At 41.9% G+C, this 20613-nt stretch overlaps 1 protein-coding gene across 3 annotated transcripts in view; it reads right to left on the reverse strand.

Annotated features, from left to right (window-relative positions):
* Positions 1–20613, reverse strand: part of robo4 (roundabout, axon guidance receptor, homolog 4 (Drosophila)) — a 124990-nt gene that overhangs the window by 61713 nt on the left and 42664 nt on the right. For all 3 annotated transcript variants that reach the window (XM_048615601.1, XM_048615599.1, XM_048615600.1), the window contains exons 5-9: positions 20439–20577; positions 16930–17057; positions 15537–15661; positions 11074–11299; positions 8411–8532 (exon numbers count right to left, since the gene is read on the reverse strand). In XM_048615601.1, the coding sequence (XP_048471558.1) occupies positions 8411–8532; positions 11074–11299; positions 15537–15661; positions 16930–17057; positions 20439–20577 (740 nt within the window). The remainder of the gene's footprint in view (positions 1–8410; positions 8533–11073; positions 11300–15536; positions 15662–16929; positions 17058–20438; positions 20578–20613) is intronic.

Genomic DNA, 20613 nt, shown 5'->3' on the forward strand with positions numbered 1-20613 from the left:
TGGCAGCATCTGTGAAGAAAAAAAATCAGAGTTAACATTTCAGGTCCGGTGACCCTCAGAATTTTGTTCCTGATTTACAGCATCCGCAGTTCTTTTGGTTTTTATTAAGTCAGAGAGTTACCCAGTTATAGACTTAGCAGCCCCTTCCCTGGAAGTTGTCACCCAATACTCCAACCCTGACATTGTCAGTGTGCCATGAGTATGTCACCTGGCAGACCAATACTTCAAATTAATGTGTTGACCTTCTACTACGTACGAAGGGATAGTTTGGGTATGGCAGACTGCTCATCTGATTACTTTTCTCCATCTGACCCAGTCACAGAAATGGAGAGGAAAGTGAAGCATTTACAAATCAGCATTGTTATTTACTTAGGGTACACATCAAACAGGAGTAACATGGCCACTAATTAAACATTAAAATATTGCTGTTTTACTATAAACAACTTTCAAATTTCCTTCATAGTTACCACAAGCTTTTGTGGATATTTGAAGTGAAATGGTATTGAAAAGATTAATTCAATTTTGTAGGATAACAAGGTGAAGAGCTGGATGAACACAGCAGGCCAGGCAGCATCAGAGGAGCAGGAAAGCTGATGATTTGGGTCAGGACCCTTCTTCAGGGTCCAGACCCGAAACGTCAGCTTTCCTGCTCCTCTGATGCTGCTTGGCCTGCTGTGTTCATCCAGCTCCACATCTTGTTATCTCCAGCATCGACAGTTCTTACTATCTCTTCAATGTTTTGGGCTTAGTTTTCTCCTCATTTCGTGGCCTTGTGCCCAAGTCTCTTGTGATCATTTACTGTAAACAAAAGCCTAATGGGAGATAAGCAGCAATTCTGGGATATAGAATCAGGGCAAGAGTGGGAAGATGTAGGAAAGGGTGGGAATCTGCCTGGGAAACAAATTTAGGAGACATCATTTCTGTCAACTGTAACTTCCAACTCACACCCACAACACCACTGTACAACTACTCAGCACTCAGACTATCAGTACCACCCCACTACCCCCACTTTGGCCTGAATTGTAACATCGCTGCACGTATAAAATAAAAGTTATCTTTCTAAGTTTAAAATCTGCATTCACTTTGTTTATAAAATCCAGCTTTGAAGCCTTGGGACTCAAGACATAAATGGAACACAATGGGAGGAATCTTAGGAATTTATGCAGTTGGTGGGGAGCCAACTGAGAGATTTTTGGCTGCAATTTTGTTATAGTCAAAACAATTGTGTGCAGAATGCGGCTAAATTTCTGAGAAGCATGTCTGGGAGTTAGATTTCTTGTCAAAACAACCACCAACTAGGCCAAGAGTCTCAGTTGCTCACAGTAACAATAACTTTTCAGGTCATTGGGACATAAAAGGCCTTAGTTCTTTCAAGTAAAGGGGGCAGGCTTGGATTTTAAGATCTTGCAATAATGCTGCTAGCCAGTAACAGTGTACATCTGCTTCAAACCCTCCACCTCTGGGATCATCTTCTGGGAGACCAGATGGGACCCTCAGGGTGGCTGTTTCCACATTCTCCTGGATGCAATGGTGGTCTACTTTGCTGTCTGGATGTGATGTCCCAATCACATTCAAAAGGGGGTGAGGTGTGTGATTAGAGCCCAAACTGCAAGACTGATGGCATAACTTTAAGAGGCAATATTTTATTGAAGTGGAGAAATGGTTCAAATGGGACAACTTCATTTTGAAATGCCCCCTCTCTCATTTACTACAGAGAGTTGTGAAAACAGCCCAGTCCATCATGCAAACCAGCCTCCATCCATTGACTCCATTTATACTTCCCGCTGCCTCGGGAAAGCAACTAACATCATCAAAGACCCCTCCCATCCCGGCTATACTCTCTTCCACCTTCTTCTGTCGGGCAGAAGATATAAAAGTTTGAATACACATATGAACAGGTTTAAGAACAGCTTCTTCCCCACTGTTATCAGACTTTTGAACAGACATCTCAAATGCTGATCTGTCTGTCTGCACCATCTCTGTGGCTGTGACACTGCATTCTGTAGCTCTGTTCTGCTACCCTGATGCACTTTATATGGTACCTTCCACCTGTCTAGCACACAAAACAACACTTTTCACTGTAACTCGTACATGTGACAACAATAAATCAATCAATCAATAGTTCCCACAGCATGTCACTGCTGTTTCCAAACTGTGAAGTCTCTGATTGGCCTTCCAGCCTTGGGAGCCCACTCATCGTGTTAACTCAATGACAAGCCACCCTCTGGCTATTCCAGAAATTACCACAATGAGTGATTGTTTCCCTACATACCCTCAATTCAGCCCGACCACGGGGTACCAATGGGGAAATCCAACCCAGAGTTTTCTAGCTCATTTCAGTCAAAGCAGGGAGTAACTCTGAGGAAAACCCTGGCCATAAAGCTGTCCCTAATGGGTGAGTGTTCTGATGCGGAGGACCTTGACCTGTGACTGAGGAGGGCCTGATCTTCCAAGTTTGCATTACTTAATTGTCAGGATCTGTGCCCGTGACTGTCTATTCAATTAATGGGAAGACATCTATAGACATTGTCCCCATGATTTCCCTACATGTGTAGGCAGCAGGGAAGTGACATTTTCCCTATTGAGCCCTTCTGACTGCAAATACAAATGCAGTGAATCACTACAGAAGAGCCAAAAGGAAAAGCTGGAATTGAAGCACACACTACTGCAAACTCAAAACCTAGTGTTTAATTTATAAGAACCGAAGAACATTAAGAAATAGGAGCAGGAGTAGGCCATCTGGCCCCTTGAGCTTGCTCCACCATTCAATAAGACCATGGCTGATTTTTTCATGGACTCAGCTCCACTTACCCACCCGCTCACCATAAATTTTAATTCCTTCACTGTTCAGAAATCTATCTTTGCCTTAAAAACATTCAACAAGGTAGCTTCAGCTGCTTCACTGGGCAGGGAATTCCACAGATTTGCAACCCTTTGGGAGAAGCTCCTCCTTAACTCAGTCCTGAATCTGCTGCCCCTTATTTTGAGACTATGCCTCTAGTTCTAGTTTTAGTTTCATCCACCAGTAGAAACAACCTATAAGATCCCTCCTCATTCTTCTAAATTCCAATGAGCACAGTCCCAGTCTATTTAATCTTTCCTCATTTTACACAGTAAAATTATGCAAGTCTGCTTACTATTGATGCTTTCTGTGCTTGATTGGTTAAACTATAGTTCCAAAAAAATAGCGAACTACTGTGGGAAGAGCTGGAAGCTAGAGCTAGGAGTATGGAAATTACTGTAAATAAAATCTATTTCACATGCAGAATCTAGTGTTATCTCTGCATAGCTCTGAGAGATATGAAATATACAAAAATGATCATTAGATTAATGACGATCTAAGAGGTTGGCCAGTCTCCCTCTCTGACACTCCTGCAGTGACTCTGAATCTGTTTATCCAGGGACCACCAAAATCAGGAGGGAAGGTCCCTGGACTGAGCTGAGTGAGCTAGGCAATAGAAATGATACTACAAATGGACTTGACACCTCCAGAAGACGACAACAAGGCAGAATTCCTAACAAGTATTCACCAGATTTCAAGATAACTCCCTGCAGATGAAGATTGTGCTACAGTGCAGTTCTGGGATTTTTGTTTACTTGACAATCAATGCACATCTCCTCAGTTGATTAATAAAGGTGCTGCATCAAGCCTTCGCCCTCATCCCCAAAGAGTTCTGGAAATATTCAACTGAAATTCAGTCACTGAAGTATCTGCTTGTTAAGTATGAGGGCCTAGTACCAGCATTCGCTTGGCGTGAAAACAATAAGGGATTGGCTGACACTTGCCATGGAAGACAGGTCTGTTCAATGGTAATCATCTTGCTCATTGTGCTGAAATAAAGATTTATAGTGTAGTTCTTTGCTTCACAGGAGTTCAGAATGCTGGATTAAGGTACCTCAAGCTTGATATCACTAATTTATTATTGGTCGTCATGATGCTTTTGAGCCCCAGGAATGTTCAGCAACATTGGTTTTGGCCCTTATTTATAATTTCAGCTCATTTTATTTTGGTTTTGTCACTTTGGTTTCTTTGAATGTTGTCTTCTCACGGTACAATATTCAATGAGTCATCAAGTCACAGAGATGTACAGCACAGAAACAGACCCCTCGATCCAACTCAGCCATGTCGACCAAATATCCCAAATTAATCTAGTCCCAGTTGCCAGCATTTGGCATATATCCCTCTAAACCCTTCCTTTTCATATACCCATCCAGATGCCTTTTAAATGCTGCAATTGTACCATGCTCCATCACTTCCTCTGGCAGCTCATTCCATCTACACACCACCGTCTGTGTGAGAAAGTTGCCTCTTGACTCCCTTTTAAATCTTTCCTCTTTCAACTTAAACCCATGGCCTCCAGTTTTGGACTCCCCTACCCTGGCAAAATAACCTTGACTATTTACCCTATCCATGCCCTCATGATTTTATAAATCTCTATAAGGTCACCCCTCAGCCTCCGACGTTCCAGGGAAAATAGCCCTAGCCTATTCAGCCTCTCCCTACAGCTCAATCCCTCCAACCCTGGCAACATCCAAAACAAGGCATCAAGCATTGTGTTGACAAAGTCATGATGGCATCATGACAGTTATTCAGCAGGGTTCATGCTAGATGACAAAGGCCCAGCAATCTTCAGCACTCAACTTCAAAGCTGATATTTTCCAGCACTTGGAACTAGACGGGAATCTCTCACAAGTAACTTATGCCTCACAGAACATTAGGTCAGTCGGTTTCTACGGAAGTGGTGTGGTTTTTGTATATTTTTGTGATACACACAGTATTCTGTTGTGCGGGACTAGCGGTGGGGAAACCAGTTTGCCACTGTCATTGTCATATTTTAGTCTATGTACCATTTTCCAACAAGCTTTTAAGCTGAAATATAATAAAGAATAGCAGATGCTAGAGATCTGAAACAACAAAAACAGAAATTGCTGGAGAATTGCTCAATTGGTCTGGTAGCACCTACGGAGAGAAAACAGAGTTAACATTTCAAATCCTGCGACCTTTTTCCATAACCAGAAGTGTCTCGGAAAAGATAGTATTTAAACTGATGATGGGGAATGGGGGGAAAAGGAGTGAGCCAAGACGTGGATAGCAGGACGAGAGAGAGAGAAAAAGGGTCGGCAGACAAATGGATCGTTTACATTTAGCCGGGGAAGAAGAGAAACTATATAGGTAATAATGGGGCCAGTGGGTTAGCACGGTGGCTCAGTGGTTAGCACTGCTGCCTCACCACACCAGGGACCAGAGTTCAATTCCATCCTTGGGCGACTGTCTGTGTGGAGTTTGCATGTTTTGCCCGTGACTGCGCGGGTTTCCTCCGGGTGTTCCTGTTTCCTCCCACAATCCAAAGGTATGCAGGCTAGGTGGATTGGCCATGCTAAATTGCCCATAGTGTTCAGGGATTTGTAGATTAGGGGCATGGGTCTGGGTGGGATGCTCTGAGGGTCAGTGTGGGGTTGTTGAGCCAAAGGGCCTGTTTCCACACTGTAGGGATTCTATGATGATGAGTAGGTGCAAATGGGTTGGCTATGATGAAAACAAGTTATTTCATGACAAAACCTAAGGTAGTGGGTAGGTCATAAACAAGGAAGGGTGTGCTCTTGCTCTAAAATTGTTAAAGCCAACATGGAGTCCTGAAGGCTGTAACATGAGCTGCACTGGACGACTGCAGTAGGCCTGAGACAGAGATGTTGGTTGAGGAACACTGTGTTGAAGTGGCAGGAAAATGGGAACTCAGAGTTATTTTTTACAGACACTACATAGGAAAGCGGTCGTCTAGACTGCATTTTGTCTCTGCAATGTGAGAGGAGACTGCACTGTGAGGAGCCTTTAGCTGTTGTGTTTCTGGGGAATGATCTATGACAGCATTAAACCAGACACCATTACTAAGTCAAGGTCCATTGTACAAGAACAGAAGATGAACTCTTCCCTAAAATATACACAGCACGTTAAAAACTACATGACAAAGATCTGTAATTTTCTGCTGAAGAACTGACTAGATAATGCTGCATCCACTTATAATTGGATGGAATACGATTTCTTCTTTCTATTCTTAATAACAGTTCCAGGCCCGATCTTATTGTCTGCAAAAGACCATTGATCTGTATTACAGTTCCAATTTTTCATGTTTATTCAACTATGAAAACCCATCTTAATTTAAAATAGAAATGTGTGTGTAATTATACACTTTAGTTTGTGAATTGTTACACAAAATCTAAGAGGGTATGTCCCGAAATATAAAGTAAACAATAAACGTTTGCAAAATGTCCAGCTAAGGATAGGAACTGCTATGAAATGACGGTTATACGTTGTGACACGAGCTGTGTTCAAAACAGAAATTGCTAGAAACAGTCTGGATGTCTGATAGCATCTGTGCAGAGATAATCTAATTAATCAGAACCCAAATGAAAAGGTTGCAAACTGAAACATTAACTCTGTTACTCTTTCCACAGATCTATAAGACTTGCTGAATATTTCCAGTGTTTTCTGTTTCTGCCCTTATTCCCAGCACCCACTGTATTTTGCTTCTGGAATTGTGAGAAGATTTGGTGTCTCGGTGAGATGTCAGATAAGATTATTATGGATTAACATAAATAATATTTGCTTCACTGATTCTTTCACTGACATGTTGTAAAGATAGGACTGGATCTTTGATAGTGTACTTTAAAGATATGGTAACTTGTTGTGTGTGGATTCCCTCAGGCCCAACGTGATCTAATGTGGACTAGGATATCGATCTTTCTGGTCTAACTAGAAGAGTCTTGTGCTTTTAAACAATATGAAGTTTATTGAATTATTGCAACTATTTAAAGATTGCATGAATATGACCTATGTTACTCAGGGACTACTGGGAACGCACGAGTCCTGGGTCTGTCTACTACAAATTCTTCCTTTGTTCTCACCAAGTCCTGGTAACATTGGCACAGTAGGTGGTGGGAGATACATTATAGCTCCTGCAAATCCTTCCTGAATCAGGAAGTCGGTGCTATTGACCCCATCACTGTGAACCACCATACAGGCTGGATCAGGAAGTCATGAACCTGTTGTTGCTGCCCCTCTCTCACCATCCTCAGCATAATTAGCCTTGTTTCATGCAATATTTGTTCTGAGGTAGGGTAGGGTGGTGGTGATCATGTCAGGTCTGCCGACACCAGAGGCAGTCACAAAGGATAGTGAGTGTCAATTCAGCCAGCTTTAAATACAGAAGCACAGAAACTAGGAGCAGGAGTAGGCCATTTGGCCCTTCAAACCTGCTCCACCATTCAATCTGATCATGGCTGATCATCCAACTCAGTATCCTGTTCCTGCTTTCTCCCATATCCTTTGATACCTTTAGCCCGAAGAAGTATATTTATCTACTTTTTCAAAGCATTCAATGTTTTGGCCTCAACCGCTTTCTGTAGCAGAGAATTTCACAAGCTCAACAAAAACAAAGTTGCTGGAAAAGCTCAGCAGGTCTGGCAGCATCTGTGAAGGAAAAAAAACTGAGTTAACATTTCGGGTCCGGTGACCCTTCCTCAGAACTCAAATGCTGCCAGACCTGCTGAGTTTTTCCAGCAACTTTGTTTTTGTTCCTAATTTACAGCATCCGCAGTTCCTTCGGTTTTTAATTTCACAAGCTCCTCTCTCTGTGGGTGAAGAAATTTCTCCTCATTCTCGAAGGCCATATCAGTTCTCTCAGACGTCAGTTATATAAAAGGCTTTCTAACCTTCACTCCTTATTCCCGTCCACTTCCCATTCTACCTCATATGCCCATGCCACCTGATACCATCCAGTCACTCCATACCATCTATACAGACACTCACCCAATATGCACTATGAGGAAATCTCAGGGGCCACATGGAGAAGAAAAGTAATTAAGACTCTAATGATGAAAGAGAGCTTACACACTTGAAAGAAAACACATTCATGAAAACTATTTAAAGATTTTAAATCACCTCGGGTGAGTAGTACATTATTAAAATAACAAATTTATATTTGTAACCAAACCAAAGATTGCCACTCCTTTAATAACCTATTAATATTGATAATCTCATTGTTTTGTCTTCTGGTTTGGGTTCTCAGGGTCTCATTGTCCCTTAAATGTCTTTGCAGTAGTTTATGTATATTTTAACAATAGCCTTTTACTTACAGACTAACTCTTTACTGCTCAGAGTTTCTCCCCTGTGAGATCTCTGTCCAGCTCTGCCTCACTCATGTCATCTTCCATCATGTTTCCATCCTGACCTCTTAGGCTCATGCTGTTAACCCATTACTTCACACTGACGATGATGCTAACTTTTTCTCAAATTCCAGATTTCTTAATTGAATTTTATTCCTCATAGTGGAACTGATTAGACATTTTCAGGGCCCTGAATTGGCCCAGATACATTGTACACGTTCCATTCCTCATCAGTTTGTAATCGTACCTTGTAACCTTTAATGATGCCGTTGTGTGACTCGGGAGGAGGGGGTTCCCAGCTGATCACAATGCTGCCATTCCTACTTTCTGTCGTTGCTACAATCACACTATGGGGAGCAGCATCCGGCACTAAACGTAAAGCACGGGAGACAACAGGTTAACAGCAAATAGCAAGTCCTCACATATGAGCAAGAAATTTCCAACCTGACAGTGAAAGATAGATTCTCAAGAATGAATCACTTTTAAAAATATAATGCATGAGGATTACCCTCAGGAAAGATCCAAAATATTGACATTCAATGTGGGTCTGCACCTGGAATTCCCAAATGCTGAGCTCCTGTATCTATCACCATAAGCATGCTAAAAAATCAGCCCACAGGAAAAGAGAACAAATCATCTAGAACTGATATTTCTGCTTTTTAAAAATTCTTTCATGAGATTCTGGTATTACTGGCTAGAGCCGCTTTTGTTCTCCTGAAGAAGATGATGAGCTGCCTTCTTGAATTGCTGTAGTCAAAGTGGTCTAAGCACCGAAATAGTGCTGTTAGGAAGAAAGTTCCAGGATGTTGACCCAGTGACAGTCAGGATGTTGTGTGGTTTACAAGGGCGGTGGTGTTCCCATCTGCTACCTTTGTCTACCAAGGTGGTAGATGGTGTAGGCATGGAAAGTACTGATGAAAGACAATTGAAGGAACGTTGCAGGGAACTTATAGGTGCTACATACTTCTGCCACTGTACATCAGTGGTGGAGGAATTGAATGTTCGCAGTGGAGGATGAGCTAGCAAACAACCAGGTTGCTTTGTTCTGAATGGCATTGAGCTCCTGGAGTGTTGTTGAAGCTGGACTCACTCAGGAAAGTGAGAATATTCCATTACACTCCTGAATTGTGCTGTATAGATGGTAGTCAGTGGGGAGTCAGGAAATGAGTTAATTGCAGCAGAATTCCCAGGCTGTAGCTGCTTCAGTTATACCTCCTGTACCTTTGATTGTCACTTATACTACTGATATTGGGACAACTCTCCAAAAGGAGTCTTAGCAGATACAAGATATGTAAAATGAAACACTGAAATGACAACTCTAGTGACATCCTAGAACATGAATAGAAAGGCAGACACAAAGAAAGAAAGAACTTGCATTAACTTGCACAATGAAAATTCAAGTGCAATGTGTTGACAATCAGATAATCTAATTTTGTGATGTTGGTTGAGGGTGAAATACTATTTTCTACTTTGCAAAATGCCAAGAGCTGTTTAAAGAGAGTTGGAAGTAACTCTATTGATGGCATGGTTTTCTCTCAGTTATAAGGTTCTGGATTGAAGTCTCACTACAGGGCATGAACACAAAAATCTTGGCTGATGGAGTGCAGCACGGAGGAAGCATTACACCATTGGAGGTTCTGTCTTTCAGTTGTTGAATTAAACCAAAGCACCATTTGTCTACTTGGGTGGATATACATGATCCCATTGCATTATTTCAGAGAAGAACAGATTTACCCCAGCATCCTGGCCAATACTTAACTCACAACCAACATGAAAAGAAGAATTGGTTGTTATCCCATTGTCACTTGTCAGAATTGGCTGAATGTGAATTAGTTGAGTGTATTAGATTATGGTTGCAAAGACTACTTCATTTGGCTGTATGGCACTTTGGGAGGTCCACTGAAAAGCAAGCAAGTCAAGCAAAGGTGGACAATGGGCTATGAGGTGGACCTTCTCCTTCCTGGAGGTGGTGTGAATGGGAAATAATTGGGTAATTTGGCCTGGCCAGATACCCTTCCCCTTTTCGCTGTAGCACAATTATGTTTCGGGTAAGCAGATCGCTGAGAGGGCTTTCTCAACCGGCCACCAAATAAGATGCTTAGCTGGTCAATTAGAGTACATTTTAGTGCCTCATCTCACCACCTCCCTAATCCTCTGCCTCCCCAACAGGCAAGAAAGTTGGCTAGTTTCCCAGCTGAAAAACTGGAGTGACCTACTGGAGTTGTTGGGTAGGGAGGTGGAGCTCCATTTGCCCTGATCAGAATACAGGCATGAATGGGGAGATAGGAGATGATGTCTGGAAGCTATGTTGATGTCTTTGTCCACCTCCCCCCAAAACCCTTGCCCCACAAACCCAAACTCACAACAAAAAGATAAAAATAACTTACCTTCATGCCACTAGACTGAGGACTAGGCCTCGACTGATGGTTATGACACAGAGCCTGTCAGCCAATCAGAAGTGACATAAGACATCAGTGTTAAAATCTGTGATAGGCTGAGAAACTTGCTGCCACTCACCAGTCAGCTTTCAGTGAGGCGATCAGCATGTCATTGGGTGAGTTATGCACTTTATAGGCCTACCCAGCACTTAGTCACAAAAAGGAGAGAATTCCACCACTGGGCTAACTTCATATCTGAGAAAGGTACCTTTAACAATGTTGAATTCATCCAGTCCTGCACTGAAGCATCTGCTTAGACTCTTCATACAAGTGTTTGAATGGGATTTTAACACAACCTTCTGACTCAGAATCAAGCGTGTTATCAACTGAACCACACTATTACAGCAGGAGAGTACTGGAGAGAGGCCACAAAACTCTCTGGCCTATATTTCAAGTATGTATGTTCTAGACATGAACAGCCTAGCCCCCATCTCTCCTAACAATTATTACCCATTGTAGGTAGAAATCTCACCTTCCTCGGGAACCTTTCCATGCTCCATGTTGCTGTCTGGACTGCGGAAACTACCACTGTACGCCTGAACCTTGAACTCATACACGTAGCCCCTCTTCAGGGAAGTCAGCACCGTGCTCCTCTCGAGGGGATGGGTAACCTGCTGCTCCATCCATTCCACAGGCAAGGGCAGCAAAGAGCGAAAGGAAACTATAAATCCCTCGATGTTTTGAGATGGGGAAATAACCTGTCAAAGCCAGAGAGAAGAGAAAATGGAATGAGTTTTGTGTAGTTTGGTAAACCCCGTTTTGACCATTAGGCTTAAATACATGGCCTCAAAGAGAAAATTCACATGGAATGGCTGGGATTACCAAGGCAAAATTGATCTTATGAAAGTAGTATGATGGATAAAATTCCCATCAATATCCAACAACTTCCATGTCCTGGTTACCATCTCATGGTTACCTTGCAGTTTTCTCTCCACCCTGTTCATGCTCTTCATAATATTACACTCCTCAATCAGGGGTCCGCTCAACCTTCTCTGCTCCATACAAAACAACCTGAGCCTATTCAGGCTCTCTTCACAGCTAAAATGGCCCATCCCAGTCAACATCTGGTAAATCTCCTTTGCACCCCAGAGCAACCACATTCTTCCTGTAGTGCAATGACCAGAACTGCACAGTACTCCAGCTTTGGCCCAACCAAAGTTCTGTACAGCTCCAACATAATCTGCCTCCTCTTATACCTATGCCTCAACTGATAAAGACAAGAATCCCATATGGCTTCCTAACTATGCTATTAACTTGTCCAGCCATCTGCATGTATCTGTGGATAAGCATTCCAAAGATCTCTCTGTTCTGCTGAGCCTACTAGTGTTTTACTTTTCATTGAGTACTCCCTTGTCTTGTTACTTCTTCCAAAGTGCATTACCTTATACTTATCTGGGTTAAAGACCATCTGCCAGTGATTTGCCCACCTGAACAATCCATTTATATCCTCCATTTATATATTTTTATGCTTTAGACCTTCATCCTCACTGTCAACCACCCGGTCAATCTTTGTATCACCTGCAAGCTTGCTTGTCATCCCCTCTAGATTCTTATCTACATCATCTATATACATCATGAATAATAAGGGACCCAGCTCTGATCCCTGTGCTACCGCACTGCACAATGGGCTCCAGTCTCACAAACAGCCTTCTACCAACACCATCTGTCTACTGCCACTAAGTCAATTTTCAATCTAATTTGTTGTTACCCTGGATCTCATGGGCTTTTACCTTTTTTATCAGTCACCCATGTGGGACCTTGTCAAAGACCTTGCTGAAATCCATGCAAAATACATCCACTGCCCTACCCTCATCTGCACACGTGGTCTCCTCCTTAAAAAGTTCAAACAGATTTGCTAGCCATAACCTCCCTCTGACAAAGCCATGCTGACTATTCCTCATCAAATCTTGTCTCTCCAAACGGAGACTGATTTTCTCCTTCAGAATTTTTTCCAACTTTTTCCCTAATGCTGATGTGAGACTCACTGGCCTGCAATTCCCTCATTTGTCTCTAGCGCCTTTCTTGAACAGTGGAAGCACATTAATTGTCCTCCAGTCTTCTGGCATCTTCCTTGTGGCAAGAGAAGAATTAAATATTTGAGTCAGGGCCCCAGTGATTTTCTCCCTCATCTCCCATAGCAACCTTGGATACAACTCATCCAGAGTTGGGGACCTGTCTACTTTTAAGCTCATGGAAACCTTCAATACCCCCTGACTCATAGCCTCAAGATTAGAGGGAGCAGATTTAGGACTGAATTGAGAAGGAATTTCTTCACCCAGAGAGTTGTTAATCTATGGAATTCCTTGCCCAGTGAAGTAGTTGACGCTACTTCAGTAAACGTTTTTTAAAAAAAGGTAGATTTTTTTTAACAATAAAGGAATTAAAGGATACGGTGAGAACATGGGTAAGTGGATCTGAGTCCATGAAAAGATCAGCCATGATCTTATTGAATGGCGGAGCAGGCTCGAAGGGCCAGACGGCCTACTCCTGCTCCTAGTTCTTATGTTCTTATGTTCCTATGACTCCCGATACCAATCTGCTCGAGGACCTCACCATCCATATTTCCAAATTCTGTGCCTACGTTCTCCTTCTCCCAAGTGAAGACAGATGTGTAGTACTCACTTAACACTTGGACGGCATGGTGGCTCAGTGGTTAGCACTGCTGCCTCACACACCAGGGACCCAGGTGTGATCCCAACCTCAGGTGAATGTCTGTGTGGAGTTTTCACATTCTCCCCCTGTCTGTGTGGGCTTCTGCAGGATGCTCCGGTTTCCTCCCACAATCCAAAGATGTGTAGGGTTAGGTGGATTGGCCATGGTAACTTGCCCATAGTGGCCAGGGAATGTGTAGGCTAGGTAGATTAGTCATGGAAATGCAGGGCTACAGGGATCAGATGGCGGACGGTGGGTCTAGGTGGGATGCTCTTTCGAAAGGTGGTGCGGACTTGATGGGCTGAATGGCCAGTTTCTACACTGTAGGGGATTCTATGATTCGGTCTAACTTTACCAAGGTCCACACACAGATTTTCCTCTTGGTCCCTTTCCTTTGTTATTCTCTTCTCCTCGATGTACTTGTAGGATATCTTGGACTCTCCTTAATTTTGCCCGCTGGTGCTTTTACATGCTCTCTCTTTCCTCTCCTATTTGTGTCCCCTCAACATTCTATACTCCACTATGGCCTTGTTGATTTGCTCCCTTTGTACATGTTATATGCTTCTCTTTTCCATTTCATCCAGTTCTGAATTTTCCTACACATCCAGGGTTCTCTGGGCTTACTGCTCCTACATTTCACAGCAAAGGGAACATGTTGAATCAGTACTCCTCCTGATTCTGTTCTGAACACTCCCCACTGTTCTGCTTCCAATATTCCCAGAAGTAGCAACTCTCAGTCTACTTTGGTCATGTCCCAAGATATCCCAATGTGCAATCCTGAGTACAATGTGAGGCTCCATGCCAGCAGTATAATGAATAATGAATATGTTTGATATTGGGTTTGATGAAGATTAAAGCTCCCTTGAGGTATATATAATTTAACTACACCATAAACTAAATGTAGGGTTAAGATCCTGAAGCAGGTAATGTCTTCATGATTTGCTTTACAATGAGGAGTAGAAGAGTCTCTTTTACGTAAGTTCACTCAAATGCTTGCTGTGTCAATATAAATGTACAATCCCATTGAATTATTCTCATTTACTTAATCTCCTTGGGGAGTTGATTAACTACTGATCTAATCTTCAAATTTAGGGAACTCCAAAATTTTCACTGATTTCCAAATAAGAAAGCACTTCAGGAAATACAGAATTATAGAACTGTTGCAGCACTAAAGGAGACCATTTGGCCCATCACGTGTGCACGAACTCTCAAAGTGAGCAATTCAGCTAGAACCATTCTCCTCCCTTCTCCACAGAACACTGCGCATTCTTCCTTTTCATGTAACTGTCTAATTCCCAGCTGACGAACATGATTGAACCTCCCTGCACCACACTCTCAGGGACTGCATCATGGACATACAAATTAGTAACAGAAGTAGGTCATTCAGCTCGCTCCACCAATCAATAAGACCATGGCCAATCTGATTGTAACCTTAGTCAATGTCATGTAGTCCAGGCTTTCTTGTGATTATTCCACCTGAGTAGCTTGCTAGGCCATATCAGAGAGCAGTTAAGAGTCAAATACATTACTGCGAGTCTGGAGTCACGTTAAGTGCAAGCCAGACCAGGTAAGGACACCAGTTTCCTTCCCTGAAAGTTTTTAGTGAATCAGATATTTTTTGCCAATAATTGACATTGGTTCATGGTCAACATTAGACTCCTAACTCTAGATTATTTTCTTTTTGTTAAATTCAAATTCTACTACCTACCATGGCAGGATTCAAACCCAGGTCCCCTGCACATTATCTGGATCTCTGAATTAACAGTGTAGTAATAACAACATGGCACCTTTGCCTCCCCTGAAGATGGCTATAACTGTCGTCAATTAAAGCATAACATCTGTACATTTGTATTAAATTCCTCTCTTGACAAATGATAATGTTCTATTTGTTTTCCTAATTACTTGTTGTACCCGCACACTAATCTTTTGCAATTAATGCACCAGAATACTCAGATCCCTCTGCATCTCAGAACTTTGCAATTTCTCACCATTTAGATAATATACTTCTTTATTATTCTTCCTGCCAAAGTGGACAACTCCTACATTATACTCCATTTGTCACATTTTTATCCACTCACTTAACCTATCTGTGTCTTTTTGTAACCTCCTTTTGACAACTTACTTTCCATCTTATCATGGGATCCTTACTAAATTTGGCTACCATACCTTAGTCCCTTCACTACAGACTTACAGTGCACTAGATATGGAATGAGCCTAGTAGCAATCAGATACAGAGTAAAATAGTAACTTCTTAAAAGTTAGGCATAGAAACCAAACACCCACCTTCCAGTGGATATAGACATGTGCAGATGATGGAAGGACAGTCACGTTGTCAAGGTAAATCCTAACATCCAACAGCTCCCGATGAGTGTCTTTCTCCTCGTCTCTCTGACCTGAATCAACAGCATCTGAAAGGTAATAAAAACTCAAATCATGAACTAGTTGGGGCAATGTGGGATCTACTGCAGGTGTAATAATATCTTTCCTTTCCAATACTGATGGGTATTTTCAATATTGACTGTTTGGATTTAATGTTTCTTTATTGAACTTGGTCCATTTTAAACATACAGAATAGAGGATAAGAAAGGTCTAATTGGTCCATCAAGTCTGTTTCCTGTCACCTTGGTGCACTGTGACTCCTCAAAAAACCAGCCATGAGTCTTTCTGAGAGACAAAAGGTGAAGAAAAAAAATAATTTAAGGGAAGGAGAATTCAAAACATCCTCTTCAATCTCTGAAAGCAAGCACACAAGTTCAAGAAAACCATCTCCCAATAGGGAGAGGTGATGCCCTCGTGGTACTATTGCTGGACTGTTAATCCAGAAACCCAGGTCATGTTCTGGGGACTTGGGTTCGAACCTCACCACGGCAGATGGTAGAATTGAATTTAATAAAAAAGAATCTGGAATTAAGAGTTTAATGATGATCATGAATCCATTGCCGGTTGTCAGGTAAAACCCATCTGGTTCACTAATGTCCTTTAGGGAAAGAAACTGCCATCCTTACCTGGCCTACATGTCACTCCAGTCCCACAGCAATGTGGTTGCTTCTTAACTGCCCTTTGGGCAATTAGGGATGGGCAATAAATGCTGGCCTAGCCAGCAACACCCTCATTCCATGAATGGATTAAAAAAAATAGTCTAGCAAATCTCCACAAGCTGTTATGCCAGCCACAGACCTGTCTAGCTCCCTTTTTAAGATTTATAGCGATTCTGAACTCACAGCGTGAACCAGCAATTCATTCCAATGGTTACTTACATTTTGTGAAACGTGAAATCCTTCATTCTAATCTAGTACTATGCTGACAGAACTTATACCTTCTCCTACTCTTCCTTAACCTATTTAAATCCACCAGCCTAAGCACATGGATCAAATTTCATGGTTTCAGTATTGTAAGGATTTAATAATTCTTGTCAAATATTGTTATGCATTTTTTAGCGAATAGCTGTACAAAACTAACATGGCAGCTAAGGATCTTTAAACTCCTCTCCCTACTCTTTTATGAGGTTGCTTATGTGACAATCACTCTTACCTCATTATTCAGATTATTTTTTAGCACACTAAACTTTAAAGCTTCATGTCATTTTTCCACCAGCATCTTTGGCGGAATGTGGTTTCAGGCTTTTACCGAGCCTCCTTATTGGCTACAAGTCAATCATTTCAAACGTAAAGCCTACCTTGCACAAAGAGGGAGACGGACACAGTGGCTGAACCCACCAGGTTCTCTGCTAGGCAGGTGTAGCGGCCTGCATCATCAAGAGTGCTGTAATGTATCTTTATTGTGTTGTCAGAGTTGACCTCGTATCTGTTGAATGAAAACTATAGTCAGAGCACAGACAGAAATATGAACTGCCTTCCATATTCGGCTCCAAGAACTAACTCATGCTGTCGTGTCAGATCTGAACGGGACCGAGCAACTTTAAAGCACCTTCCTATTCATGTGAAATCAAACAGATGTGAGAAGATAACCCTCTGATACCCTCTGGTGCTGGCCTGGCCTGCTGCGTTCCTCCAGCTCCACACTGCGTTGTCTCTGACCCCAGCATCGGCAGTTCTTGCTATCTTAGAAGATAAATGAAGGTTAAATGAATATTTTAGCAAGTCCAAAATTAAGAGCAACAGTTTTCATTTTAGCTTGGCTACTGAGGATGAGCTGCAATGTCAGATAAGACATCAAACCATCAAACTGGGTGGCATGGACAAACTGGGCTGAAGGGCCTGTTTCCATGCTGTAAACCTTTATAACCTTGGTCTCATCATAAAAGATTCCAAAAATGGTTTGAAAAAAAAGAGCCAGGAGCAGGCAGGTGGGACTAGTTTACTTTGGGATTATGTTCGGCATGGACTGGTTGGACCAAAGGGTCTGTTTCTGTGCTGTATGACTTTGACTGTATAACACTTAATTTCTCCCTGGTATCCTGAGCAATTTTTATCCCTTGGTGTAGAAGCGAAACACCTGACCAAGGACAAAGACTCAGGAGGCAGGCAGAATTCAGGCATGTGGCAGTTTTTATTCAAGCAGTCACCAGATCATTGGAGGGAAAGGGCCACAGACTCTTGCCCAGTCTGGCCTTGATGTGAAGACACAGTTATCCCCTCAATCTTTAGCTCAGATCGGAAGAGAGGTCGATGACATTCTGCTTTTCACAGTGGGATACAGTATGTTTATACATTTTCTGTTACAATAATCACATACAACGTGGTCACTGTGCCCTTCCCAATATTTTATATATCCAGTCCTGTGGAAAACCTAATCGATGATAGATACTTCTATGAGCAGGCCTAGGTTCCCCGTGATCTCATGATGTTTAACAGATATTGTCATCACCAGGCCTTGGGATCTTTCCATCCATTCTATTAATTCGCATTCTAAAGTTACTGGCTGTATTCCTTCAGAGATGTCCCAGACTTACTTATCTCTAAGGACTGCTTGAATTCTGTTGTTCATTCTATTCATTTGCTATCTCTATCAAATTCTGTTGCTCCTGTTATATTTTCCCACTGTCGTAATTTTAAAAAAATACAAAAGCCAGTTGATTCTTACTAATTGCTGTAAGATTCATGTTATTAATACTATTATAAAGTTAGGCTTACATAAAGTTTTTATATCTATCCCTACTGTTAGCACTCTTAAGCTAAGGAGTTGTGAGCAATTTGTTTCTTACAGGGTGCGCTAGGCTTCCTTTAATGATAAAGGAAAGCTTCCTGAGACTTTCACATCCATATTTGAATCTATTCCCCTAATGTTTTTAGTGAACTTTGTATTTTGTTATATATGTGTATTTATAATTACATTGAAATCTAACTCTGTGATTATCTGAGGTCAAAAGTCACATGACACCAGGTTATAGTCTAACAGGTTTATTTGAATACACGAATTAAAAACCGAAAGAACTGCGGATGCTGTGAATCAGGAACAAAAACAGAATTGCTATAAAAGCTCAGCAGGTCTGGCAGCATCTGCAAAGAAAAAAAAAAAATCAAGAGTTAATGTTTCAGGTCAGTTCTAAGGAAGGGTCACCGGATCCGAAACGTTAACTCTGGCTTTTTTCTTCATAGATGCTGCCAGAGCTGCTGAGCTTTTTCAGCAACTTCTGTTTTTGTTGTTGTACTTGAATACACTAGCTTTCGAAGCTTTGCTCCTTCCTCAGGTATAGTGAGAGAGGAAGTATCAAGAGACAGAATTTAAATGCAAAAGATCAAAGGATTTATACAACTGATGTGAATGTATTGAATAAACCTAAAATAGCTGGCTGACTCCCTCCTGTTAAACATTTAATGAGTTAGAAAGGAGATACAGGTTTCAATTGATTAAAATGCAAATCCCAGCATTTCTTTCAAGTCACTGCCTCAAAATAACTAAACATTTTATCAGTCTGTGCAAGAGATGACATCTCAGGTCAGACAATGCATTTTAGGTGTGAGGCCTTATTTAGAATCTGTCTGTTTTAACCTGGAGTCAGACTGGTTTTATTTCCAAAGCAGAAATTTATAATATGCCCCACTGACTGACTATATCTACAAACTGTGTGCTTTTTGAACAAAATCGAATCCGCAAATACAAATCTGCAAATGCAAATTCACCCCATATATTTATTTTTGTGTGTGTGTGTGCTTGAGAGTGTGGGTGTGTGTGAGAGTGAGGGAGTATATGTATGTGAGAGTGTGTGTGTGATTGTGAGTGTGAACATGTGTGAGAGAATGTGCGTGTGAGAGAGAGGGTTTGTGTGTGTGTGTGTATTTGTGTGAGACACTGTGTGATTATGCAAGAGAGTGTTTGTATTTATGTGGGTGTGTGTGTGTGTATAGTGTGGCGGGGTCACCTGTAGTGTGAGATGAACCCAAGATCACAGTTGAGGCTGTCCTCATGGGGACCGAACTTGGCTATCAGCCTCTGCTCGGTGACTCGGCGTTGTTGTGTGTCCTGAAGTCAACCTTGGAGGATGTTTACCGGAAGATCCGAGACCGAATGCCTTTGACAGCTGAAGTGTCCTCCCACTGGGAGGAACACGCCTTGTCCTTACTAACTCTGTTCACCTAATGGGACAACATCCTTTCATTAATGAGACTAGAATCAATCACTATGGTAATTTAATGTACTTGTTTGGTCCTCTAGATTTTATTTTATGAACCATAATCCCACTGGTTCATTTGTGTTTGTTTTTGCAGGAGTTCATTTTCCCCTCAATGTTTGTTACAAATCTTGCAAATCTTTCCTTGAATGTTTCTTATCAAACTGTCTGTAACAAATCTTTTTGTAGCTGTTGTGTGTGCAAGGCTCCCTTTTGACATGAAACAACGAGCTCCCCCCCTCAAAGGTATCATTATGTCTCACTTAAATGCTGGAGCAGGCTTTTAATTCTGTTTAACCACATGTCAGCCAGGGATAGAGGGGCAGCTTAGCTGCCGGCCATCTTGTGTCTCTCAAATATAGGCGTCCCTAACACTTGGTAATTCTACCTGCATTGTTTCCTACATTACCATGTGAAAGAAATTTCAAACGTACTCTATTGGCAATAAAGTATTTGAGAGTGCTGAAGATATGGATGATTGCAAATACAACTTTATTCTTTGTTTCTTTTCCAAATTGTTCTGGAGCAACAGTCAAATAAATGGGCTTTAGTTCGAGGAGTACGTTCGAGTTCATGACCTAGACACACTGCCCTTTGGACCAATCCTCACTCACCTCCCTGTGGGAAGGTTGCCATTTTCCTTCAACCAGTATACACGCGGCATTGGATCACCACGGACATCGCAGGAAAACGTCACGGTATCCCCAGCTCTTACTGTCACATCACTCGGCCTCTGGACAAAGGTTGGCTTTTCTGGAGTGTGATAGAAACAGAGTTACGGGATTGCCA

Source organism: Rhincodon typus, chromosome 32 (genome assembly GCF_021869965.1).
Source record: "Rhincodon typus isolate 14 chromosome 32, sRhiTyp1.1, whole genome shotgun sequence".
NCBI lineage: Eukaryota > Metazoa > Chordata > Chondrichthyes > Orectolobiformes > Rhincodontidae > Rhincodon > Rhincodon typus.